Here is a 24,591-nt window from a genome sequence, read left to right as displayed (position 1 = left end):
TTTATGCACATGTTAGACGACCCAAGTGTTAATGGGGCCCTTGCATTGCATAATTGCATTGCTTGCTCTCCCTTCCTCCCTCCCTCTCTCCCTCCCGAGAAACACTTGTGTGCAACAAGAATAACACTATTTTACTATTTTTAGCCAATCATATTATGTATTGCATTGCATAATTGGGATCGATATGTTGCTTTTTGTAGCTTTCACGGTTCAAATAATTATTTCTTACGATCATTAATTGAAAACCCAATTCCGAGATTGAGGAAAACCAAAAAGAAAACAAAGATGGCGCATGATTGAACTCTCTCTGTCCGTAGATATGGAAAGAATCTTCTTCAATAAGCATATAATCTCCAAAAAGTGCTTTTACTCTTTAAAGAGTAACAGTAAAAAGAAACTCCAACTTTTAAGCTCCTAAACTTTCGTTGAACCTTTTCTCTTTTTGTTCAAGCTGCTTGACCAAACTGGGCCCATCAAGTCTCAGTTAAGCTTGGAGAGGCCCATGATAGTACCCACCCATCTTTGCTTGATGGCTTTATTATTTCATGGTACATTATAGTTTTTATTTTTTATTTTTATAAAAGTGATATTTTATTTTAATTTAATTTAAATTATTAGAATGGAGATTCGAACTTAGGTGCAGAGTAGATAGCACATTCGCTCTAACCAAGGTGCATTATTGTTTACTTTCATCTTATCTTAGTTTATTATCTTTTTTCTTTTTTGGGTCAATTATTTTATCATCTGTATTAGATTCTTTTTTTTAACTTTTGGGTCAAGATAGATTATGAATATGGATAAGCACCAATTTCCATTAACTTTCAAACATAAAACTTGTAAATCTTTAATCATTTCTTGGTATAACAAATAAATATGGTTTGCCAACTGAACCCTTTTCTTTTTTCCCTCATGAGGCCTGACTGCAGCATAGCAGCTCATGTGTTCACAAATCTGCAAATTTTCCTAACTTCTCCAGTGGCAAAGCTGTCCTGATTGGTAATATTTCCCAGCTTCACCATTGAATCTGAGAATTGCTGGAAGAAAGCAACTGGGTCTGCTGCATACTGCTTGACAAGTTGCTTTGTTTGAATGCCAAACAGGCTAGAGTACATTTCCTGGTCTGAGCTCAGCAAACCCTCTCCTTTCAATAGTAAATGATAGAAAGAATTGTCAAACAGGTCAGGAGTCACATAGTCCATGGCTGTAACGTTATTGTCCCCAACTCCACCAACAGGTGGGCATGTGGATTTCAAACTGCTGAGGTATGATTGAGACAGAGGATTGCTTCCTGAGGTTGCTTCAAAATCACCACCATAAATCCTTGCCCGGACATTCTTACACCGTGCCATGCCGATTGTGTGAGCCCCTAAAAGATTGATTATGCACAAAATGTTAAATAGGAAATGCATCACTTAATTACCATATCAAATCCTGAATAATGCTATGAATATGATATTTACAAGGCCCTTTTACGAGATACATGTTGCGAGAGGAATGTCACATCACATACAATAAGATTTGGACCTTTTCTCAAGTACCTGATAGAGCTACCATATCTGTGACTGACAGGCCTTGGTAAAGAAATTTGGAAATGATAGTTGCAAGGTCCTCATTAGCAGTAGGAAGGTTAGCCTCTGCAAGCTCAGGACTAGCAGTTATAGAATCTTTTCTTCCCAGAGGAACATCCCAATAAGGTCCACCAACCTGCACGGTGAAAACAAAGAAACAAGGCTAAAAACTCTGCTTTGAATAAGACTTGACACAAATATATCAGAGAGATTTTTAGTAGGTGGTATATATGGAACTCATATGTTTATATATATATATATATATACATATATATAAGGGTTTTCTAATTAGTACCAGAATCACAGCATCTCTTGCTGCAATTGTGAGAATATCGGCACAAGAGACAATTCCAGGGCACTCTGATTCGAGATTGTTCTTGATTTTGTCAATAATTCTGAAACCCTTTAAGGAGTGTATGTTGGGGGAAGCTTTCTTCTCCCCTGTTAGTGTGATTGTATCATCGAGCAAAACTGACCCATCACATCCCTGCGCGCATGATTCAATAAATCAAATATGGTTCTCTTAAATTTCTATAAATTCTATAGTACTCAAGTGTATACAGCAGCAACTTGAAACTACGAAAAAATAATGATCATTGAAAAATATTGCATGATGAGAAACAAAAATCCTATGTAACTCATCAATAAATAACATTATGGACCTGAACAAAGCAGTCATGGAAATGCAACCGAACAATCAAGGCGGCGTTGCGAGGATCCGAGAGCACTGCACATTCCATTTCTTTCTTGACAATATCGAACAAATTAGGACATGCAGATGCATAGTAGTCCAATGTCAATGGAGGCTCACTTGCTTGCAAACTGGTGTTCAAAATGGAGAAAACCAAAAGCATGAATTGAAGAATGAAGGTTCTGGAACAAAGGGAAGGTGCCATGTTTTGCTGCTTGTGGCTTTCTTGGGCAACTGAAAAGAGTGGGAGAGATGGTTGGGACTGTGAGATATATATATAAGGAGAAAAAAATGCGTGAATAATTTTGCATGGAAATTTGAGTATTTTGAATGAAGATATCTAGAGTCAAGAGAGGATGCAACCACCAGGAAGGAGTTTCCAATATCACAAGCAGAGGGTGAAAAGACGTGTTGCTTTTTCCATTTGTATATTACGTAAGAAGATTGCGCCAGCCACCAAACAAAAACCAATTACAGCTAATGCTTAACCCCCTTTCACCTTTTGACAAGCTTCAGTTTCTTGATCTAACAGTGAATCAGACCCAGTTGCAAAATACCATCATCTTCAAGAAAAAGAAAAGGGTCCTATATATTAATCTAGTCTGGTACAACAAAAGTTAAAAGTTTGAGGATTAATTATTTCTCTCATTCTAATTTGGCATGGACTTCATCGGTTGGATGGTCCAACTTGAAGGATTAGGTTAAACAGTTGTGTGCTTTATGTATAGGGTACAATTCTAGTTATTGATTTCTTGCAACAAAGTTTTGGTTGAAAAAGTCGAATTTCATTTTTGTTTCTGGCAGAATTTGCGGTCAAGTTGCACGCCATCCTTGTCACTGTTTCTTTACAGACAAGAACGCAGATGCAATCTTCCTCACTTCATATCTAAACCGACATGTCATTTTCAGATTTGTCTGCAGGCCACATGCTTGCACTCAAATATCAATATGTCATGAATTAACCCCTGTGTTAAACAAGCACAATTCAGCTTCTTTGGTTGAAGCATATGCAGGCAAAGATTTGCTAATGAACAGGGCAAGGATGCTTTGAAAGCTCTCATTGACAAGATTTGGAGAACTGGTTTGCAATTTGGGTTCCAATGAAATTCCCTGAACTCATCATCCATAACTAAATACAGGCTTTGATTTGAGTTTGATTTAGCATAACAGATTGCATCAATAACCACAAGATTCACTATTATTACAAAGAAAGTAGAGACATTTTTCAAACATTCAAACGATCAAGAGCTTGACATTGAACCCAAAACAAGTTTTTAACATCAAGTATACAAATCAGAATCAAAAGGTTGATGGTGATCCTTATCTTGGCCTAAAATCACATAATCATCAACCCCAGTGCTGAAGCTCAAATCCAAATCCAACGCAGTAAAGATGAGGGATCTGATCAGGGACAGCACTGAAGCACCAAATTGAGGCCATGTCACACAAAGCGTTGCCTTGATGTTGTTGATTTCACACGCAGCCAAGAGAGCCGCGCCCAACCCATCAACGACGCTGGCCGACGGAAAGTACTCCAAGCTCAAAGATGGGGCCTTTCTTTCCGAGGTCGTCTCCAACTTGAACGCCACCGCCTCATCCCTCGAAAGTTTGCCTCTGAAGTTCCGGCTCTGAATCGAGTCCAGAATCAGAACCCTATGAGGAACAATCTGCTGAGAAATGAGCAACTTGGCCAAGGCGTGGCATCTCTCGGCGGCAATTGGGCACTGGAAGGAGACGAGGAGGGTTGGGTTTTTAGGGTTTTGGTGGCGATCGAGAGAGTAGATGTTGCAAGACTTGTCTTTGAGAGAGGGGTTGATGGAGTTTCCGGAGAAGGGGATCTCGGGGAGGACTAGGGTTCCGATTAGGGTTTTGAAGGAGACGTTGTGGAAGAGATGGAGAGATGGGGAGGAAAGGGCGATGATGAGGAGAGAAGGGCGAAGAGGCGACTCTGCAGAGTCGTTAGGGTTTTGAGAGAGCAAGAGGAAAGGCGAGGGAAGGGGTGGTGATGGAGGTGTGAAGTTGTTGAGATCTTCCTGGAAGAACCTCGAAGGTGGCGGAATCTCTGTCAGTACGTCTTCCATGGCCTGTAAACTTTTAGGTTTGAATTTCAAGTCCGCTTGTCTATCTAGTTGAAGAAGGTGCGGCGTAATAATAAACGACGTCGCACCGAGTTAACAACTTATAAGTTCAAATTTTGGTCGGATATTCTGCCATTAAACTTGACATCCGAAAACGGTGTCGTATAATTGTGTCAACATGAATAATGCAAGTAGAAAATGTCACAAAATATCTTGTGAGTATCAACAGCAGCTTCATTTGTTTTCTCTTTTTAACTCACATTTATTTCTCTTTAAATGAAAAAGAATCTGCCTCAAAAGAAAAAGAAAATGACAAGAACAAAATCTACAATTAGGTACTGCATGTATATAATTTTCTTTGGGTAATCTCTGTGGGAAGTCTGGAAAAGGAAAAAGAAAAGAAAAATCATGTTCAAATACGGACACTTAAGAAAATAAATGATCCATTGCATTCACAAGACCTTACAGCTGACTTGAAAAGCTGTACAGTTAAAACCAATTCCAATCACATATCAAATTCCTTGCAATACATTAATCATTTCACCAGACTCAAATTTAAGGCAGCAAAAGGGCTAAAAGCTCAGTCAATAGTTAAACTTCTTTCCCTTTGCCATTCTATTCCTTCAACCTGCACAGCTTCCATATCTAATCTCAGTTAACATACAATTTTTTCTGTCATGATGCACTTCTTTGACCAAAATCTTTTTCACCATCGAAAGAGTACATCAAATGTGTAAACGTAAGACGTTCCTCATCTGCAGGACAAATCACATGAAACAGCATTCCTCACTCTAACTAGCAAAGTTAAAAAACATACTTAGCATCTGAGGACATCACTTTAGGTGTCCCATTTCTTTTTGTGTATGACATATCCTACTAAAATTTTAAAACAGCAGCCTCAAATTAATTCTACATGAATGCAATATGAAAATGTGGGTTCTTTCTCGGGGAATCCCAATGGCTTCCCTAATATTGTGGAGCACCTTTGCCTGAGGGTGACATTGTGTCTGTAAATTGTGTTTCCTGGTCAATCTTCATGGTCGTCTTCACCTTCAGAATCTACACAGGGAAGAAATGATAGACAAAGGAAACAAACATCAGGCAACAAATTACAATGAACAATAGAAGACACCGGGTCATAAAATAAAATCACTGACAACTACTGTATTGAAGGCACCATGTTCTTCTCAATGAAGCCTATTAATATTATAACAAATTGTTTTACATACGATGCATTCGCTTACTCCCAAAACCATCTGACTAACTTTACACTGTATCATTCACAAATGCTAAACCAATAAATAAGTCAAGTCATCATGGTACTGTTGTATTAGTAGCCTAACCAACTCTTTCGCTGCCCAAGTCACAAAAATAGAATAGCAGTAAAAGTATTAGCTCACTGTAGTGCCCCTTCGGAGGGTGCAATCAAGGAAGTTTGTGCATATGTTACCACAAATGAGTAGTAATCATTCATGTTTCATTATCATCTATCCATTTTATGACTGTTGATACCAATATGGTTATTTTCCAAATCCCTCAAACATTTTCTTCCAGAGGAATTAATTGTTGTTTCAAAATTTATCCAATTATGTGCATGCATACCCTTGAAAACCATCTACCAAACATGATTTTTCACTCACCTGATCGCACATCATCACTAAGCTGCCCTCTTGCTTGGATTTGTTTAACAAGCATCCGATAAATCAACACCCACCAGAAAATGTGAAAAACAAGTAAGCAGTACAGAAGAGTATTGAACACATAGTAATATATTGGTCCTTCTATAGAATGCTTGTTCTTGTCCAATGCCAGGATAACTTCGTAGCTGCCAGAAAGAGAAGGAAGCATTACAAAATAGACAGGTGAATAATTGAGTTTAAAGCATAAATGCAATAGTTTGCTTTTCAATTTATACAAACATGTTCTCTTACATTTTATATGAAGCGATTTGTTGCAATATATACTTGTCTCTAACTAAGGGATCTAAAATTGCACGACATGACATTGTCATCCTTAAAACCTTTCTTCCTACACATTAAGAACTTCACAAAACTACTACTTCTAAAGCAAACATTATCTGGAGTTTGACATTACTATTTACTGAACATAAATTAGGAAAAAACATCTTGTAGCATTACGAAGTCTGTTATTCCAACAAGAACTGAAAGATGCTGGTGAAGACAAACATGAAGTAGCTATAGAAAATCAAACAAGTTTTGTATAATTTAGGTATCAAATTAGACGAACCTTGTACTCCGAAGGATCCAGAATGGATAATAAATGAGACGCAGTATGATCCAAGACAATACAAAAAGAATAAATGAAAAGCTAGCAGTCCTTTCAGCACCACTGTATTTGGACATCTTCCCGACCTCCAGAAACACATCACTAGCATCATGAAGAGCTAAAACAATTGAACCTACGCGGGCAAACCTGCAAGAAACAGATAATAATAGGAAAATTATTAAATGAAATGTATTGTGTAAAACATTGTATCATTTCCATTTCCGTTGATGTTTTAACCCTAATATCCATGGTGCTGGTATGGTAGGGGGATGACACACTAATAAGTTATGACTTCAAATAAGCCCTCCTTCACACCTTTGGTAGGTTGTAGTATTCTTGCTTCCTTGGTTTTGTGACTAAAAGAACATGAGAAGGCTACAAACTCACTCCATGAGAACATACCTGAAAATGTGAGACAGCAGAATGAGAATGACTGTTGCTACATGATGGCCCATGGACACCCCAAAATCTGTACGCCTTGTTTCCCAGAAAATCAAAGCAAATATGGAGTATGTGTAAAATCCAGCAGCATACATATACACTCCCTTCAATCTCAACCTGAAATTCATAAGTAGTCATTTTATAGACTTTAATAAAGCTCAGCTCTTGATATTAGTCAAACTATGATTCAGTACAACAGTGTCAATCTCATCATATATGAATGCCTTAACTAAACAAACACATATGTAACATATATTCTAATTTTAAGAATTCTTACTTCATTTTCTGGTCAGGCCAGACCTGGTCTCCTGGCCCTACCCAAAAGTATTTTGTATTAGTAAACCAAGGCTCATCATAAGTTACAGAAAGGACTAGAAGCTCTGCTGAAAGAAAATATGTGAACTTCCATGCTGACTCCTTGAATTTTCTAATCTTCTTCCTTTGTTCTTCAGATTGTAAATCCAGCTTCTGATGCCCCTTTCCAAAAATTAACCGTCTCCCCAATCTCTGCAATATGTAATTTCAAATTATACAGAGCTAATAAAGATATTATGAGAAATAAATGCAATCACATTCACATTTCTTGATTATGAATACATATCAAAGTAGTAGTAGATAAAAAATGAAGAAATTAAATAAAGGTGTAAATGAAAAGGAATGCAAATGAAAGCTACCCTGGACTAATTTAAACAACCATTCTTCAACCTTTAACGTCTTCATTAACAAGCAGCTCTCATTCTCTAAAGGTGCTAGAACCCTATCAACTTTCCATATAAAACAAGTTGTTCTCTTGATCTCCTTTTAGTTGATTGAGAATATACAACAAGAAGCAGAAAGAAGATCTAAAGGAAACTCAAAGACAGGGCAAACAAACATTGACTCTCAAATAGCCAAGCTGATTTTAGTTACAGCATCAAACCATGAGCCATCAACCAGTCAAATCTCTTCAAAAATAAAGATCGAAACATATCATGTTGAACAATTTGATATCCAATAACTAAAGTATGCTTATCAAACAATCCAAAACCAAACACAACCCATCAAAATACAAGTGCATTCCGGTCATATGCATCATTGACGATCTAATATAAACAAAGTTAGCACATCAGTGAACTACAAAAGATGGAAACTTTAGTTACTCCAATCAAATTTGTGTGGATGTACAGCAGAGTGAGTACCTCAAAGACGAATTTATCCAGAAAAAATCGGACAGTTGGGAAGTAGAGGATAAACAAAAGAAGAATTGTGAAATCTTCATATGCTGGGTACGCTTCTTGCTCCCAATCGATTGACCTCAAGTATTCAGTCAAACCCATCTCGGATTTTACTTCCTGCGATCCAAAATTTTCCCAGGAAACAGAAAAGTCGCTAGCTTTGGATCAGATGGAGAAGCAGAGGCATCCAGGTCTCTCTTTGTTGTTCTAAAAGGGCTGTAACTTTTGAGGCAGCGGAGTTCTGTTTAGGACTTGGGAGTGGGATCAGTCCCAGACCATTTAAGAATATAATTATTTTTGTTGTCAATTTAAGAATATTTAATTGGCTAGTGGCCTTACGATAATCGCCCTTAGTTTCCTTTGATTCTCTGACTTGCTTGCCACTTTAACTTTCATGTTCGGCGAAATTGCCCCTTCGAGTTTAGGAGCACTGTGGACTTGAATATGGATGCGGCATGCCACCATGAGATGCTGATTGTGTGGAGCTGGAGATCACTTTCTTGTGCACCACGTGGCAATGGGCTAAACGGGCCTACCCATTTTTTAGGGTTTGTAACACTTGGGGGAATTTGTGATTGTGAAAGCCAAGGATTTATTGTGGTTTGGATGAAACAAAAATGAGCTGAAATAAAAGCTCCTTGATGAATTTGGCATTAAGAATCTCTTTAATGTGGTTTGGCAAGGATTGCGACTTTTTTGGTTATTAATTACAAGATTGGTAATCATTATATCCTCTTCTTAAGCAAGCCACACGCTGCACCTGCTTCACCTATTAGAAGCATGTCTCATTTCATGATACTAATCTTATGCACTTGGATAAAATAAAATAAAATATCTTATAAACTGGTTCAGGTTTAGGAGGAGAATATATTGCCAATGAGGTCTAGTCTAATGAAAAAGAGTCTTGACTTGCATATCAATAACAACGTAATAAGGCAATCAATCGGAGCTTGAGGCCCAAACTTGTATATTACCAATTTTGCCTTTGCGTGTGCGATGTCGCCTCAACCATTTGTTCTACATCACCAGAGGTCTTAAATTCGAACCTTCATGGCATTATTTGTGTGTATGTGAGAGAAATCTTCCTCCTCTCTAATTTAAATTATCGTTTGTACTAAAAAGAATGAGGATAATATATCATACTATCAATTCATTTCATAACAGTCAATTATTACAGAAGATTTGAATCATTGGTTCAAAATTAGTGGTTAGACAAAATTAACATATGTTGGGATGCTTCTATTTAGAGAAAGTAAAGTCACATAATAAAAGAAATCAAAATTACCTTTGTGCCCATCTTTTGTTTTTTTGTAAAATTGAAAACCCATCTTTACCCTTCACTATACTGAAAACACAAGGGGGCAAAGAAGAAAAAAATCAATCCTTTCCCCTCTCCTTTTTCTTCCTTCCTCCGGCCGGCCATAGCCAAATGATCATCATGAGAATTGTGTAATTGTCCAAACAATGTGACAGAAGTGAGGGCAGCTGTTTCAGCTAAATTGATTTGAAATGTCCCTGCAAGTGATTCTCTTTTGATCTAATGAAACTGGAAAAAGGTCTCTTTCCACTACAATGTTGTCAAATATAGCATAGCAGACATAAAAAAATAGCTGCAATAACACTTTTTTTACACCATTATTTTCTTTTTGGTGAATAAACGACTGTATATATACTAGTATTATTGCTTGTGTTAGATGTAAAAACTATACCTAGTATCAAGTTACTGGAAGAGACAAAAGAAAAAAGTAAGCTTGGTTGTTAGGGATGAAATTAAATGACCTGTTCCCCTCTCCTCATCCATTCCAATCCAATGCAAAATGCCAAGACTTTAAATTGGTAACATGCTCTGTAACTTTCACAGGAAAAAGCTGCTCTTTCTTGATGATGGAACAGAGAATTCAAAGAAAATTTAATTAAAAGGTACTTTTTCGACTCTCAAAGAGAAAATACTCACCTCCCATTAGAACCAAGAGAAAATTAATATCCAATATCCAATATCCAATATCCAATTAATAAGAGCCCATCTGTTCCCCAAGAAAAAGCTGGTCATTATTTATAAGGTACGCAGAGAGAAGTAAAGGTTGTCTATTTCAGGTGAAAGAGCATTGGCAAGTTGGCTAGGTGCCCAATTATTTCCTACTCGTGTGCTTCACTGTTTAACCTAGCTCCAAAGATAGAATCTCTTTTTACCCCAAGAGATATCTCTCGTTACCCCCAGAAGCTTGTCTTGTAGTGACTTAATCAGTTTGAAACAGTGAAAAATATGGGGATAGGTTTGCCAGGTGGAATACATGCATCCTGGCAATTCAATAATGAGGGTGAAGTGAGGAGGCTTCTTCAAATGCTACTGTTGAGATGGGTTTGATTGTCCTTTTGTGTGAAAAACTGCCTCTTTTGTTGAAGGGAAATAATAAAGAGGCGGAGATATAAATGCATTTCCTGATAATGTTGAGAATTGCACATACAGTGATCATCATGTTATATACACACACATTGCAGGTAGGTTCTAACTTTATACTTAATTTTGTTCTCTAGCTAGCTTCCTTTGTGTGTCTTAATGGAGTCTTCCCAAGTTGCAGGAGCTGAACCAGAGAAATGGAGTGGCAGTGAGTCTGGGTGGACAATGTATATTGGCTCCCCAATCCACACTCAAACCAATGATGTTGATCAAATTAGTGATCCCAAAGAAGGGGGGGAGAAAAACAGTGACAAGAAAGCAATTCTTGAATATTTTGATGATGATGAGAGTGATGACTCCATGGCTTCGGATGCCTCCTCTGGCCCAATAAGTAGTCATCATGAATTAGTACTTCCATGTGAAGTTGGTGAAGGGGAGGGTAGGCTCAGGCAAGCAGCTAAGCAAGATCAGCATGGTAATTATTTCAAGTGTTCCTCAGGCAAGAAAGTAGGTTACAGAAAGTTGAAGAAAAGAGATGAGAGATTAGGGATCAAAGAAGAGAAAGAGGAGGAGTTGCTACACAAGGCTGATAGTGCTGGCAGTCATGTTTGAACTTTGAAGTGCAGCAGCAGCAGCAGCAGCCCAAGGTAAGCAAAATCAACCAGATGGTTAGAGAGAGGAAACATATCCAATTAATCGTGTTCTTCTCTTCTTTCTTTTTTATCATCTCTAATTAAAATGGTGTACTATACATGTTGTTTGTTTGTTTCTGCCAAATATTTTCGGAAACACAAAACAAAGCAAAATTCATTCCATATCCTGCTCTGTGGTTCCAAAGCTTCCACCACTGTGGAGTGAATGTTGAGTTCATTAAGAATCCATGATATACATATTTGGCAGGGGTTGCATTGCACGCGCTTTTGCATCTGTCAAAGTTTCCAGGTTGCAAAACAAAAGTTCCTTCCTACTCGCTCTGTCTTATGTGGTTCCAAAGCTTCCATCAGCGTGAAATGTTGAATTAATGAAGACACATGTTTTTCTCATTAGTATTTTCACATTCATTGCACCAATATAAATTAGGTATTGCTTCTTCTCTCGTAACGTCGAGATTCTCTATAAATAAAAATAAAATAAAAAACTTGATATTACCGCCGTAACTTCTCCACTAATCATTTTAAATTTAGAAATAATTAAAGAATTCTAAACTCAACCACACATAAATAAATATGCATTATACTACGAGATTCTCTCCAAAAAAACAAAAAAACAAAACTAGATATTACGGCGGTAGCTTCTCCACTAATGCTTTTAAGTTTAGAAGTAGTTAAAAAATTCTAAACTCAACCATACATAAATAAATATGCATTATACAAGCAATTCAATTCAATGGCTGAAATTAGAAATTCTTATAGAACAGTCATTGAACTTGACAAAACGACACCACGACACCGTTTAAGAGCACTTCATGCCTCCACTATTCCGTATTTTGAATCTAATGACTAAGATTAGAAATTCTTATGGAGCATTTTGCAGATATTATTGATACGTTTTCCTTTTTCTTCTTTTTTGGTCATTGATCTTGACAAACCGACACCGTTTAAGCGCCCTTCATGCCTCCACTATTACGTATCTTGAAACGGCGACGCACAACCACAATTCCATACAAAAACCCAATGGTGGCGTCACTCATGGGACACAACTGCTATCAGCTTATCATCTCATCGTCTTCTAAAACATGCTCCTACGTGGCACAATCTCCGCTCCCCTCTCTTGTCTCCGCCTCAGAAGCACCACCACCTCCACTCCCCCTTTAAACGTCCCCGTTTCGCGGCGCACTTCAACCACCACCAACAACTACTCAATCTCCGACCAAGACCTGGACTCCCGAGGCTTCCTCCTCCACCGCACGATCGCGGAGCTCAACCTGGACCACCTCAACAAGGTCTTCGTAGCGGTCGGGTTTCCGAAGCGGGACCCGGATAAGATCCGAACGGCGCTGGAGCACACTGACGCGCTGCTGTGGATGGAGTACAGGAAGACGAAGAGGCCTGTGGCGTTCGCTAGGGCCACAGGGGACGGCGTCTTCAACGCGATCATATGGGACGTGGTGGTGGACCCCTCGTTTCAGGGGCTGGGGCTGGGGAAGGCGGTGATGGAGAGGTTGGTGGAGGAACTGGTGGCGAAAGGGATTTGTAATATTGCTTTGTATTCGGAGCCCCGGGTTCTCGGGTTTTACAGGCCCTTGGGCTTTGTGGCGGATCCGGATGGGATCCGGGGAATGGTGTACTCCAGAAAACCCAAAAGGAAGACATAAATATTCACTGTTTGTTTTGGTTGATAAATATTTCATTTGATAGGTTAATTGTAAGATTTCTTTTGTTTGGTAAATATTAATGGTAAAGATAAGCAGCAAAGCACAGGCCATTACAGAAATTCTGTGCTTTTTTTTCTGGATTGTTGTATCTCTTCTTCCTCCTGAAGAAGACAGCCTTGTGTAGTTTTTGAATTTTTGTAAACAGGCAATTTGGCTCATGATTCTACTGATGGAGTTTCTGAGATTGCGGATGCGGAATATGTGAAAATCATTAGTTGTTGTTGTTGCAGAAAACTATGAAATCATGTAACTTGTGTCAGCTGCCTCAGGGTATAATATACACAAATACACAAGGGGAAATTCAACCAGACAAAAGAGGAGAGAATGATCTGACCCAAAAAAAGAAAAAAAAGAGAGGAGAATTTTATTGAATCCAACAAAAATACTTCATAGTAGGAGCTACAGTTTTGAAAGGAAAAATGCGTCAAATTTGCCAATTGAAAGACAAACAAGCCAAAGATTTCATCTTGATGAAGTTAACAGCATAATTGAAGGACCCAGAACAAGATTGATGTAGCTGACGAAATCTGAATTGGAAATTTTACCTTGAGCGAAGGATCAAGATACGTCCTTGGCGGTTTGCAAGAAAGCAGCAGAGCAAAGAATAGAAGTAATAAACGCAAAAATTCCCAAAACGATCATCAGAGAAATCCCTGCCACCGCCAAATCCAACAGGCTCTGGATGCTCAAACCCATCAAGAACATCATTTTCCTACTTCTTGCTTATAAAAGAACTGCGTAGAAGAAACTCACGTGTCGCTCGCTCTACCTACATTTATACAAGGCTGAGAAGGTGAGGGCAGAACGAAGGATCAACGACGAACGAAAGGCAACAAGATTACAAAGAAATGTTTCGGCAATTGGGAAGAGGCTCTTCCACTTTTTGGGATGGTGTGTACTGTGGTGCTTGTTGCAGTTGCACGTGTCTTCCTCGCCTTACAGTTACAGGGATGGGTTGCTGCTGTTCTATTTTTCTGGGCTTTGGTCTTTTTGGGTTTTCAACTGGGCTTACACTTGTATAAAAGAAAATTTAAAAAATGGAAGGAAAAATAATGTTGATAAAAATTTAACTTTATAAAATGTTGACGAAAGTATATAGCACTCGCCTTTTCTGGAAGCATTCAAAGCTATTTTCAGTCTTATCTCATCTCCATCTCATTGGAACATGTCTCAAACATTTGATGGCAAGTAGGCTAACCGTTCGGACAGTGAGTTCGCTTCTTGCATTCAAGTTCTAATTTCTTTTTTTGAAGATTAAATTAGTTTAAAGTAATTTAAATTAAGAAAAATTAGGTTTTAGACATAATTAACTTTATTAATTAGTTTGTAAGATATTGGATATTTTGGTTTTAGTTTTAATACCTAGGAAAAAACTACTATTTTGGATTAGCCCAAAGAGAGGCCCAGATTCGTTGGGCCAGGTAAAAAATAACAACTGATAAGACAATTCTACCCTTCTGATAAGACAATTCTACCCTTCTGGTACAATTCTACAATGGCACATGTAGTAATTTTAGGGTTGTTGGATGTCCTTTTGGTAAAATTAGGTGGCTTTGGTTTTATATTAATTAAGCAAAATTAATTATCTTTCTTCCAAATTAGTTAAGTTTTTTATGGGTTAAAACTAAAGAGCCCTTTAAATTATCACTTGTATTTAAAAAAAAATTTGATGTGATTTAGCATTATCTTGGCCTTCGCATTTAACTCTTTTTCTTTTATTTAGGCTATGTTTTTCATTATACTTATTTAGTCAAAGAAGGTACTATTTACTGTGTTGAGAATTTAATGATTTTATCCACAACGGTTTGGATGCAATGCTTCACTCATTTATCATCCGTATGCTCAGTCTGTCCCATGAATCTCACTCTTATAAGCTTAAGTTGTGCAACCTTAAAATCAATGAAGATTTTGATAAATTTGATCGTGGACAAAGAATGAAATTCCTATTACATGTCAATCTTGTACCGCAAACAATCTAGTTCTGGACCTTGTATGAACATCGTAGGACGCCTCTGGTCTTACTTACATACAATGTGGAAAAAAAAAACATTTCCTATTAACAGCTAGTCATTTGTTTCTTGTAAATTTACAAAATAGGCAAACCACCTTATCTTGCTGCATTGCCTTTCAGAGTAGTAGCATTCTTGCCCCAATGCAAACTTCTCATGGATGTAATTTTGAAGCCATCCACCTGATGTGAAGGAGCTGAATTACGAACAGCTAGCTTGTTTCATGGCTCTTTCATGACCCCTTAAACTTTGCTCAGATAGATGAAATCAGGGTTTTGTGGGCTGCATCAGTACAGTCATCATCTGCCATCTAAAGGCCAAATGATCCAGCACCTGAATGATCAGATGTTTGAATTCATTATCACTTCAACAGCCCCAATATATCAAAGTGAGACAGGAAAATCAGAGAAACAAAACCCTTCGTTTGGAAGGCAGGAGCTACCTGAGTTTGGCATGGACATGGACATTGGTGTTGGCCTTCTTGGGATATTGGGCAGGTCTGGTGGCATTCTTCTTGGAATATTGGGCAGTTCTGGTGGCATTCTTCTTGGGATATTGGGTAGTTTTGGTGGCATTCTTCTAGGAAAGGGTTGTGTTTCCTTAATGTCGACTACAACAGCGTCGGATGTCAGAAAAGTTTTGGCGACTGATGCTGCATGCTCCAAACAACATCTAACAACCTGTCCAATTTTTGACAGGGAACTGTGACTTTTTCTTTACATTTTCACTCCAGACTATATTACATAGCATATTTTAACATGCATGATCCCAGGTTATATATGTCATGAAGTTTTCTTCAAAAGACAGTAAATATTACAATACCTTTGATGGATCCATGATCCCAGCTTTCATTAGGTCCTCGTAACAGTCTTTCGCAGCATTATATCCATACCCAATATTATCGTTAGATAGAATCTGCAAAATTTAACAAGTCTCAACAGAGGAGTTTGTTTGATCAAATATATCTGGTCTGGTCATAAAGCGTGAAGTGCATTAAGTCTAAAATTAAGTTTTAAGAAGATAATGCATTTAACATGCAGAGACTTTCTCTACCACAACATTTCCATTCACACCTGCATTTTTTGCTATCAGTTTTACAGGATAGCTTAAAGCTCTCTTGAAGATTTCTGCTCCGATCTGCACACAGTAGATATAAGATCACAATGGTTATGAAAGCTTAGTGGAGACAAATAGAACAGTATGAAAACATGCATAAGTACATTGAGATATTTTATTGAAATATCTGATATAAAAGTACCTTCTGTTCCTCATTATCCAAAAGTTCTTTAATACCATCCACCTTTTTGGAGAGCCTCAAAAGACTGCAGCCACCACCAACTACAACACCTTCCTCAATTGCTGCCTATATTATGAGCCTGGTTAGAAATCAACCATTTGATATTGGCATTCAACTTCTTGTCAAAATAGTAACAGCAAGCAAGAAGCTACCTACCTTGGTCGCATTCAAAGCATCTTCGATTCTAAGTTGTTTATCTTTTAACTCAACTTGTGTTTGTGCTCCTACCTACGATTCAATTATTAAAACAAACACATCATCTTGAAAGAAAGCCAGTCTTCAGACATTTAGATTATAAAGATGCTGAGTGCATTAAATTTTCCATTACCTGCAGAATAGCAATTCCCCCTGATAATCTTGCTATTCTTTCATTTAATATCTTCTTTTGAAATTCTTCTTCAGTGTTCTGAAAAACAAAAATTAGAAGTGTTGTATTTATCAGAGAATACTACCAATATGTTCATACTACACTTGAGCACCAAAGAAGAGTACCAAGGGATGTTGAATGTACCTCAACAAGCTTTCGTATCTGAGAAACCCTCTTTTCAACAGCTTGTCGAGTGCTACCATCGGTAACTATCAATGTAGAATCCTTAGTTATCACAACTTTAGTAGCAGTACCCAAAACCTCTTTGTTAGCATCTTCTAGGATAATCCCCATCTCATCTCTTACTACGGTTCCTGCAAAATACAAGCAAAGCCAAAATGATGAAGATTGTGAAGAAGGGTAATGGAGTTAATTAGCTATCTAAACTTTGGTGTTTAGCCTACTACCTCCAGTCAAGATGGCAATGTCATCTAAGTAGTGGCTTTTGCGCTCACCAAAGGCAGGAGCTTTAATAGCAGCTGCTTTCAGCACACCTCTGAGTTTGTTTCTAATTACTGGAGCTAGAGCTTCCTGCTCAATGCCCTCTGCAACTATCACCATTGGATACTTTTCTTGCACTGCATTGTCCAATAATTTAAACATCTCCTTCGGGTTTGTAATTTTCTTGTGGTCCAAAAGTAACTGCAACCAACGAATTTCATGACCTCTAATTACTTCATAGGAGAATACGTCAGCCTGTATGTAATTCATAGTTCTTACCTTACAGTTTTGAAACTCCACTATCCTTCTTCTTCTATCAGTGACAAAGTAAGGGGATAAGTATCCACGATCAAACTGCATTCCTTCCACAATTTGTAGATTGTTCTCTGTACATTTCCCTTGTTCAATAGTAACCACACCCTTCTTTCCTACTTGAAGAAGAGCATCATAAATCATATTCCCCACTGCAAAATCATTGCCTGCACTAACTGCAGCAACATGTGCAAGCTCATGATCCTCAATCTGCATAGTAAAAAATGTCATAGGCTGCAAGCTGAATTAATTACAAAATATTGTGTAAAATGCTCTTTACAGCCTAATGTAATTACTTTAGTCATGGTTTTGAATAATATCCCCAGAGTTTTAAATCTTTCAAACGAGAAGGAGAAAAAAAAAAAAAAAAAAAAAAAAACTTTGGTTACCTCTCTGGACATCAATTTGAGTTCAGAAACGAGCGCCGCCGCAGTTTTCTCAATGCCACGAGCAATTTGAATGGGGTTCAAGCCAGCTGCAGTAACCTAGAAGAAAGTTTATGTACAATACAAAAATGTTGCCAGAGCTTAACTGAATGCTTGCTCGCATTATAGCAGATGATATGTTTAATTCCCACACAAACTAGTACCACTATTAGAAAATAAAATCGGTCGATAAGAACATAAGCCACCTCACAAACTACACGATAAGCCTCCGTGGCCATACTAAATAAGTATAAAGATACAACTTAGCACATGAAGAAGTACTTTCCTTCTTCTAGTCAACAGACAAGCTATAAATGACATGACATTCATACCTTCACACCTTCAGTGATTAAGCCATGAGCAAGAATTACAGCTGTAGTGGAACCATCTCCAGCCAGATCATTTGTTTTTGCACCAGCTTGCCTCACCAATTTCACTCCAACATTCTCCACAGGGTCCTCCAACTCAATCTTAACAAAGGATGAAAAACAGAACCAGTAAAGAAAAGTAACCCAAATATCAAAAACCCCAATAAGGTTAAATTGGACAAATTAATCAAGACCTGTTTGAGGACAGTTTCACCGTCATTGACAATCTTGGGAGGTCCATACTTATTCTGCAGCACCACATTCCTTCCCTTTGGGCCCAACGTAACCCCAACCAGCTCTGCCACCATGTCCACGCCTGCCTGCACCACCGCCAAATCAACTATCAACCCAATTCATATTATGCCAAGCAAACAAAAAACCAGTTGCTTAAAAGGGTACCAGAAGCTTCTTTGTGGCAGAACCGTCGTGGTTAAAGATGAGATCTTTGGCTACACCTTTTGAGTTTACTGCAGAAGGTACTGAAGAAATCCTTTTGGGCAGTGTTGGGTTGGCGAAGGAGAAAGAAGAGATGGGAGTTGGAGAAAATGCCATGGTTGAAAACTTTGATTCACCAGTTGAACCTGATTTGAATGCAGGAGTTTGGTCCTGCAAATATCATTTGAAGTTTGGAGATAACTTTGAAGATAGTTTTGATGAAGTTTAGGAGGATAAGAGGAGAGAGTTCTAACGGGAAAAAGAGAAAAAAATCTTGGAACTTATTTTGGCGCTATCTCAAAGGCAACTAACTGTACAGTTTCGTTTTTTGTTCAACTTTTTTTGTTTTTGGTGAGGAAGAAGTCACATCTAACTGGGCCACAGCTTAAGAGGGCCCAATAAGAAAGTCACTGGCAAACCCAGCCCATTTGAGCCCCTGTCATGTGAACTAAGTGTCTACTGTAAATTAATCTCATTTACTAGTAGGGGATAGAAACTCGGGAGTAAATAGACGGACTCACTACCGTGATCAACTGGTTTAATTCACAACCGCATAATATATATTTATTTTTGTGTTTGCATAAACAAAAGGATCACTTCATTAATATTATGGGGAATAGAACCAAAGATAGTTTCTAATTTTCTTAGATCAAAGCCATGCATGAGTATACAGTCAACGGGCCTCGATTGCATAATCTGTCTAATAACCAGTAACAAGGTGACGCACGATCTTTTTAAAATGATGATTTATATTTTATTGATGACATAGAATAGAATAGAAGGGGCTTCATGTTTCCCGCAAAAGCTCTCTGACTAATGTCGTTTTAATGCCAATTTATCCACCATATTTCCTCGGGTTTCCCATCTTCTTATGTTAGCCTTGTAATTTCTGAAAAATGCGGTAATGAAATGTGGAAGATCCTTTTAAATCATTCTACATTAACATAACATTTGAACCCCAAGGGTACAAGGCTCTTCAACAAAATCACAATTTTGTATTTGCTTGTCTGGAATCAATGGATTTCAACGTGGTTATGAATAATGATGTTCTTTTCGATATTCAAATTCGTTATGTGTTGAAATGTAATTATTTTATAAAAAACTTGTAATTTAAATGATAAACAGTATTTATCTATGCGTTCTAAGTTCTCATTTTAATTCTCCCCTCTCCGATATCACTTATATATATATTTTATATGCAATTGTAAGCTTTAGTGTAGTGATATTTTAGTTTGTAACCTTCATGAAAACCAACAAATTATATATAAAAATAAGAGAGTAAATGAAATGACCAATGGGTCCCCAACATCAACAGGTGTCCATCACATGCAGCAAAAGAGCATGTGACTTCATCTTACACCAGTACACAGTTGCATAGGAATAGTACAGCTAGCTTACTATATCACCCAAACAAAAAACTATACTTATTATCAGACTGGGAAGAAACGCTTCTCAATGATGTCCTTAAATGGTGATTTTTCCTAGGAAGAAAAATGAGAGAGAGATGAGCATTGACCTGATATGGGTAACGGCAACGTTTTGACTTTCTCCACTCTGCAGGCTGCTGCTGCTGCACAATAATAACATCAAATCTATCAATGCTCATTCATGGCATTTTGGCACCCTCCTCCTCCAAACTCGAAAGACAGAATCATCACTCCATATCATTGCCATTTACTCTGCCTGCCTGCCCCTCTCTCTATCTCTCTAAAAAGTCAAAACACTCAAATCCCAATTTACAGCCTCCAGTTCTTTCTTCTCCATCTGTTCTTTATAAAGGAGACACAGAGAGCTTTTTTAATCTGTTCTTTAAAGCTTGAGATGAAAACTATGGCAAATGGGCTCAATTTGATCTTCCTTTTGGGTTTTCTACTTCTATTGTCAAGGGCAGAAGCCAGATCAATGCCTGCTGCCTCCATTTTACCTGAGTCTGATCCAAATGCTTCTTCTTCCAATATTCCCATAAGATCATCACCTATTGTAAGTTCCCTTTTGATCCCTTCTCTAATTCATCTTTTGTTGATTCACAAAATTAGAAATATGGTGTTGATGACTACTCTGTTTTTCAAATTTTTTTAAACTTTATTGTGGTCTCTGTTTTTTAATTTGTAGGAGGAACCAAGCCTGGATGTGGATGATGATGATGCTTGCAAGGGTTTAAACAGTGAAGAGTGTTTGATCAGAAGGTCCATGGTTGCTCACACAGACTATATCTACACACAAGACATCAGCTCTACTGGACCATGAATCCATGATACTAAAATATAATATATTTTCTCTTCACTAGCTAGCCACTGTATTTCATAAATTTTGCTGATACTGTAATGAAGGAAACTCAGGTTTTGTGTTTAAGTTGATCAATGATGTGTTTCACACTACATCCCAGAGCTAGCTCAAATGAAAAAACCAAAGTCAAAGTTATGTTTGTTTGCGTGTACCAGTCCAGAGCAAATTCATTTTGTAAGACCTGTAAATTGAGGGCTCAAAGCACTCAAAGGCCTGGTTCAAGTGGGCTCTTTCCACTGGACACCACTAACCAGGTCCTCAATAAGGAATTGGGCCTGTGTCGGAGTAGTTCTACGGTGAGGGTGTCAGAACTACGGTGAGGGTGTTATATACGAAACGTTGGTACCTTTATATTAGCAACATGATTCATATAAATAGTAATTTTCCTTAAGTTTAATGAAATGATAGCCACATAAAAGGTCTATATATGACACTTTCACTATAGAATTTCGCGGCTGTGTCATGTCATGGATTTAGGTTTGGTGGTTTGAACTAAGTTAGACTATTTCAATTAAAATTGACAAGAATTATATCCGTTGTTTAGTGTGTTAAAACTGAACTTATTAAATTAGACAATCATCTAACATACTGTATCTTACAAATCATAAGTACCGACTTGAAATTAACTCCAATTCAATCCAAACTGATTCACCAAAGAAGTCCAAAGACGTGTGTTCGGTTAGGTGTCAAATGAGAAGCGGAGGGATAAGTCGACAGAATATACAAAAAACGAATTTGAATAAATAATAAATACGTGGCAGCCATCAATTGGGCTGTTCTATGCAACCCGTGCAAGCTAGCGCAACCGAATCAAAAAGATTTCCTAGGCTCCACTCAACCGAACCCTCCTCGTTCTATTTGCGGCCTCCTCGTAGCTCTCCGCTCTGTCCCGCCGTCTATCGGCCATCACAGTTCTCTGCATCGCCCGTGAGCTTAGTTGGTCATCTTCGTTTCTGTATCGATTGCTCATCTCCGTTCTCTGCAATCGGGTAATTTTTCGTCGGGCTTTTTGTCCTTGTTACTGTTGATCCCGATTTTTATTTATACTTTATAGCTTATGTATTTGTAATTCGATTTGATTTATATGAAATTGTGTGTTTGAGAATGATGTAGCTCATCTGATCGGTGTCGGTGTGGGTCTGATTTATCTGTCGTTTGTTTACTGAAAATTTTCTTCTTTTTGTTCCATTTGGCCATTGAAATTGCAACTCCAGAAGAGTGAAGCGTATGTTAATCTGAGATGGATAGCACATCCATATACGTAATCTTAATTTAATTGAATCTGGGCATTGTCAATTTGTGCTTTTTTCTTAGGAAATATGAAAGCAAAGCTCTTGCAATGCAATGCACTCTCTTGAAAAAATGCAGTTCCAAAGATACGCTTTATGCTTGTTTGTGTATCAGCAATACTTGATATGCAAATTATATGAAATCATATTCAGGTTATGCATCGAAGTTGTTTATTTTTTTATTTTTTTTATTTATAGAAGTAGTTCTTATTTCACATATTTAGGTTATGTCTAATGGTCCCAACATATCTCTAGTTCCCTGCTTCAAACAATGTCTGCTTGCGCTTTCATCTTTACTGTCGTTTTAATACGCAGCCTGGTGGCTATTTGATTGCTTAATCCTCAAGCAGGACTGAAAACAGTGTTCGTTCTGAAACTAACCGCAACCGTTTGGAATTTGCAAATATTGGCAAGGAGGTGCAGAGCAGGGAAATCAAAAACCCTAAGTCCCCAATCAGCAAAATAGGATACAAAACCCGAAAACTCCAAAGAAATGACAACCACTTGGAGGAGAAGATTAGGAAATGTGAGGTCGTTTGTAGGGAATTCGATGGGAGGCCTAAGAGGAGGAAGCAACCTGGCCTCCTGGGTGGTGGCTGGGACCTTAGCCTACTTCCTTTGGGTTAAGCCCTCACAGGACCTCAAGCGAGAACAACAGGAAAGGGCTGCTTTGGCCTCTGCGGATCCACATGCCTATGTAGAGAAAAGGAAACCTGTTCCTGATCCTCAGGTATTGTTCCTTGCAACTCATCCACATCCGAGTTTATGGTATTCCAAGTGCATATAATTGAATTTCTCATTTCCTTGTTGGTTGATTAGAATTTTGAATTGTTTTTCAGGAGACTGGTTTGATATACGGAAATAAGAATAGAACTCGAAAACCGGAGGAATGACTCGAGACTTGTAAGTTAACAAGTTACACTATAATAGCGTTGTTGTCTTAAGTAGCAGAATTATCAATCGGGTTTTCGTAATTGTAATGTTTATTTATGGAATGTTAGCCTGAAATACCCTTTGTATATCTTGCAATAAACTGTATACAAGTCCAATTTTGAAGACTTGTTAGCTTACAGTTCTACAAATACGACCTGACCAGAAAAGTTCAAGCTTGGGGGTCATTTCATTTCTCTGAGTATGAAAACATGTTGGCTGTTCTGACATCAATGTCTGGACAATAAAATTTAGAAAAACATCAATAATTGGCATTTTCAAAACCAACAATAACCACTTTGTTTCCTCTCAAATTTCAATTCCGCATGACAACTAAAAACAAATTGCAGATACACACTAAAGAGTTGAGAGTGCCCTCAAACTCTTTAAGAACTTGGGAATGTTACTCCTAAACAAATTTGTTCGTTCTCTCCGCGCATCATCGCTTGATGCTTCATGGGATGCATGCTTCCATTACTCCATGCCTGCTGCAAGTCAATGTGCAAGGGAAGGGCTCATATAAGTCGTCATTGGTGATTGTTAACTTTTGTTTAGTTTTTATATCGTCAAAGTTGAAGGGAAAAGCAAACTTCAGCCCTCTTTGAAGGTGTTGCCAAGTAGCATATTTGCTGCACAATTAATTGGTTCACATGGTCTAATTTGCATTTCTGTTGTAAACATTTTTCTGATTAGGGTTTTGGTGGAGAGATTTGGGTTGACATCTTTGTAGCCTTTGGTTGGGACTTAGAAAAATCCAACATGATTGTGACTAGATTCTGAGTCTCTTGTTCTTTAGAGTCTCATCATTATGATGAAACTTGTTTTTTTCTAATATGTGGAATTATTGTTCAATTTAATGATACGAATCACCCGCTTTCTTTATTAGGACACTAAACGTGGAATAGGATACTAGTTGAAAATTGTTATGTCAGTTGTCAAACTTGGCGCACCGCAGTTTTAGTGGAGTGCACTTTGGGTGTGTGTGTTGGGACCAAACTTAGATGTCCAAAAAGTTTTATAAAAACTAAGGACATGCTCATGCAGCTGGGTCGGGAAATGGTTAAACATTTGCCGTAAACGGATAACATATTCAACTGGAGTTGTTTGGACGTGCAAAAATAAGGATAACTTGGATAACATATTCAAGTGGAGTTCAATCGTCCTTATCTGACAAAGGAAATGTCGCCATTACTTTGTATGACTCTACCCTCCAGGTAGCACTGATATGTGCAAAATCATATTTGAAAGTGCTCTAATATTTTTTTGGTTACAATAAAGGTGGTAGGAGTGTCACCTCTCCGAGCCAGGCATGGGTTAAGAGAAAGCTCTCCCCAAGAGGTTCGTTACACATACGGAGGATCGAACTCGGGGCCTCATTGAGG

At 37.9% G+C, this 24,591-nt stretch overlaps 8 protein-coding genes across 12 annotated transcripts; 4 read left to right on the top strand and 4 right to left on the bottom strand.

Annotated features, from left to right (window-relative positions):
* Positions 1 to 819: 819 nt before the first annotated feature.
* LOC117615010 (peroxidase 11) lies at positions 820 to 2,574 on the bottom strand. Its single transcript, XM_034343971.1, has 4 exons — positions 2,231 to 2,574; positions 1,864 to 2,055; positions 1,539 to 1,704; positions 820 to 1,366 (listed from the first exon to the last, which is right to left on the bottom strand). Exons 1-4 carry the CDS (start codon positions 2,462 to 2,464, stop codon positions 936 to 938), a joined length of 1,023 nt encoding a protein of 340 aa, XP_034199862.1. The 5' UTR covers positions 2,465 to 2,574; the 3' UTR covers positions 820 to 935.
* An 811-nt stretch (positions 2,575 to 3,385) lies between these two features.
* On the bottom strand, positions 3,386 to 4,418 carry LOC117632684. Its single transcript, XM_034366237.1, has one exon. The coding sequence runs from the start codon at positions 4,338 to 4,340 to the stop codon at positions 3,540 to 3,542; it is 801 nt and encodes a 266-aa protein (XP_034222128.1). The 5' UTR covers positions 4,341 to 4,418; the 3' UTR covers positions 3,386 to 3,539.
* Positions 4,419 to 4,763: 345 nt separating this feature from the next.
* Positions 4,764 to 8,725, bottom strand: LOC117632669 (LAG1 longevity assurance homolog 3-like). Of its 2 annotated transcripts, none has more exons than XM_034366227.1 (7): positions 8,243 to 8,725; positions 7,342 to 7,571; positions 7,026 to 7,181; positions 6,585 to 6,770; positions 5,978 to 6,162; positions 5,321 to 5,396; positions 4,764 to 5,092 (listed from the first exon to the last, which is right to left on the bottom strand). In XM_034366227.1, the coding sequence occupies exons 1-6, from the start codon at positions 8,378 to 8,380 to the stop codon at positions 5,365 to 5,367; spliced, it is 927 nt and encodes a 308-aa protein (XP_034222118.1). In that variant the 5' UTR covers positions 8,381 to 8,725; the 3' UTR covers positions 4,764 to 5,092; positions 5,321 to 5,364. The 2 variants fall into 2 exon arrangements, with proteins under 2 accessions (XP_034222118.1, XP_034222110.1); XM_034366219.1 differs by having other exon boundaries at positions 4,764 to 5,396; positions 8,243 to 8,529; positions 8,618 to 8,708.
* Positions 8,726 to 10,835: 2,110 nt separating this feature from the next.
* LOC117617329 lies at positions 10,836 to 11,288 on the top strand. Its single transcript, XM_034346665.1, has one exon. The coding sequence runs from the start codon at positions 10,836 to 10,838 to the stop codon at positions 11,286 to 11,288; it is 453 nt and encodes a 150-aa protein (XP_034202556.1).
* A 546-nt stretch (positions 11,289 to 11,834) lies between these two features.
* LOC117616364 (serotonin N-acetyltransferase 2, chloroplastic) lies at positions 11,835 to 13,232 on the top strand. The gene has a single exon (XM_034345666.1). It carries the CDS (start codon positions 12,412 to 12,414, stop codon positions 12,988 to 12,990), a length of 579 nt encoding a protein of 192 aa, XP_034201557.1. The 5' UTR covers positions 11,835 to 12,411; the 3' UTR covers positions 12,991 to 13,232.
* Positions 13,233 to 14,933: 1,701 nt separating this feature from the next.
* Positions 14,934 to 18,986, bottom strand: LOC117616363 (chaperonin 60 subunit beta 4, chloroplastic). 3 transcript variants are annotated; one of them, XM_034345663.1, is made up of 14 exons: positions 18,669 to 18,986; positions 18,464 to 18,589; positions 18,234 to 18,371; positions 17,866 to 17,961; positions 17,444 to 17,686; positions 17,131 to 17,365; positions 16,868 to 17,037; positions 16,685 to 16,762; positions 16,513 to 16,584; positions 16,318 to 16,422; positions 16,069 to 16,196; positions 15,882 to 15,974; positions 15,502 to 15,739; positions 14,934 to 15,392 (listed from the first exon to the last, which is right to left on the bottom strand). In XM_034345663.1, the coding sequence occupies exons 1-11, from the start codon at positions 18,819 to 18,821 to the stop codon at positions 16,089 to 16,091; spliced, it is 1,524 nt and encodes a 507-aa protein (XP_034201554.1). In that variant the 5' UTR covers positions 18,822 to 18,986; the 3' UTR covers positions 14,934 to 15,392; positions 15,502 to 15,739; positions 15,882 to 15,974; positions 16,069 to 16,088. The 3 variants fall into 3 exon arrangements, with proteins under 3 accessions (XP_034201554.1, XP_034201553.1, XP_034201556.1); XM_034345662.1 differs by having other exon boundaries at positions 15,882 to 16,196; XM_034345665.1 differs by having other exon boundaries at positions 15,882 to 16,196; positions 17,866 to 17,951; positions 18,242 to 18,371.
* A 1,316-nt stretch (positions 18,987 to 20,302) lies between these two features.
* Positions 20,303 to 21,065, top strand: LOC117616362. The gene is made up of 2 exons (XM_034345661.1): positions 20,303 to 20,684; positions 20,817 to 21,065. Exons 1-2 carry the CDS (start codon positions 20,313 to 20,315, stop codon positions 20,949 to 20,951), a joined length of 507 nt encoding a protein of 168 aa, XP_034201552.1. The 5' UTR covers positions 20,303 to 20,312; the 3' UTR covers positions 20,952 to 21,065.
* A 756-nt stretch (positions 21,066 to 21,821) lies between these two features.
* On the top strand, positions 21,822 to 23,402 carry LOC117616361. 2 transcript variants are annotated; one of them, XM_034345658.1, is made up of 3 exons: positions 21,822 to 21,979; positions 22,630 to 23,009; positions 23,119 to 23,402. In XM_034345658.1, exons 2-3 carry the CDS (start codon positions 22,773 to 22,775, stop codon positions 23,170 to 23,172), a joined length of 291 nt encoding a protein of 96 aa, XP_034201549.1. In that variant the 5' UTR covers positions 21,822 to 21,979; positions 22,630 to 22,772; the 3' UTR covers positions 23,173 to 23,402. The 2 variants fall into 2 exon arrangements, with proteins under 2 accessions (XP_034201549.1, XP_034201551.1); XM_034345660.1 differs by having other exon boundaries at positions 22,595 to 23,009.
* Positions 23,403 to 24,591: the final 1,189 nt, after the last annotated feature.

This window comes from Prunus dulcis, chromosome 1, assembly GCF_902201215.1.
Source record: "Prunus dulcis chromosome 1, ALMONDv2, whole genome shotgun sequence".
In the NCBI taxonomy this organism is placed as follows: domain Eukaryota; kingdom Viridiplantae; phylum Streptophyta; class Magnoliopsida; order Rosales; family Rosaceae; genus Prunus; species Prunus dulcis.
This window is presented reverse-complemented; position numbering and strand designations above follow the sequence as displayed.

What these genes read in the sequence shown, in the direction of transcription:
- LOC117617329 (XM_034346665.1), top strand. Translation starts at nt 10,836, where the DNA reads ATGGAGTCTTCCCAAGTTGCAGGAGCTGAACCAGAGAAATGGAGTGGC.
- LOC117616361 (XM_034345658.1), top strand. Translation starts at nt 22,773, where the DNA reads ATGACAACCACTTGGAGGAGAAGATTAGGAAATGTGAGGTCGTTTGTA. An exon ending in AACCTGTTCCTGATCCTCAG is followed by an intron (nt 23,010 to 23,118) that starts GTATTGTTCCTT and finishes ATTGTTTTTCAG; the next exon opens with GAGACTGGTTTGATATACGG.
- LOC117616362 (XM_034345661.1), top strand. Translation starts at nt 20,313, where the DNA reads ATGGCATTTTGGCACCCTCCTCCTCCAAACTCGAAAGACAGAATCATC. An exon ending in CCATAAGATCATCACCTATT is followed by an intron (nt 20,685 to 20,816) that starts GTAAGTTCCCTT and finishes TTTAATTTGTAG; the next exon opens with GAGGAACCAAGCCTGGATGT.
- LOC117616363 (XM_034345662.1), bottom strand. Translation starts at nt 18,821, where the DNA reads ATGGCATTTTCTCCAACTCCCATCTCTTCTTTCTCCTTCGCCAACCCA. An exon ending in GTGAAACTGTCCTCAAACAG is followed by an intron (nt 18,372 to 18,463) that starts GTCTTGATTAAT and finishes TCCTTTGTTAAG; the next exon opens with ATTGAGTTGGAGGACCCTGT. An exon ending in TCAAATTGATGTCCAGAGAG is followed by an intron (nt 17,687 to 17,865) that starts GTAACCAAAGTT and finishes TTTACTATGCAG; the next exon opens with ATTGAGGATCATGAGCTTGC.
- LOC117615010 (XM_034343971.1), bottom strand. Translation starts at nt 2,464, where the DNA reads ATGGCACCTTCCCTTTGTTCCAGAACCTTCATTCTTCAATTCATGCTT. An exon ending in CAAGAGATGCTGTGATTCTG is followed by an intron (nt 1,705 to 1,863) that starts GTACTAATTAGA and finishes TTCACCGTGCAG; the next exon opens with GTTGGTGGACCTTATTGGGA. An exon ending in AGATATGGTAGCTCTATCAG is followed by an intron (nt 1,367 to 1,538) that starts GTACTTGAGAAA and finishes TCAATCTTTTAG; the next exon opens with GGGCTCACACAATCGGCATG.
- LOC117632669 (XM_034366227.1), bottom strand. Translation starts at nt 8,380, where the DNA reads ATGGGTTTGACTGAATACTTGAGGTCAATCGATTGGGAGCAAGAAGCG. An exon ending in TGGCCTGACCAGAAAATGAA is followed by an intron (nt 7,182 to 7,341) that starts GTAAGAATTCTT and finishes TATGAATTTCAG; the next exon opens with GTTGAGATTGAAGGGAGTGT. An exon ending in TAGTGATGATGTGCGATCAG is followed by an intron (nt 5,397 to 5,977) that starts GTGAGTGAAAAA and finishes TTCCCTGTGTAG; the next exon opens with ATTCTGAAGGTGAAGACGAC.
- LOC117632684 (XM_034366237.1), bottom strand. Translation starts at nt 4,340, where the DNA reads ATGGAAGACGTACTGACAGAGATTCCGCCACCTTCGAGGTTCTTCCAG.
- LOC117616364 (XM_034345666.1), top strand. Translation starts at nt 12,412, where the DNA reads ATGCTCCTACGTGGCACAATCTCCGCTCCCCTCTCTTGTCTCCGCCTC.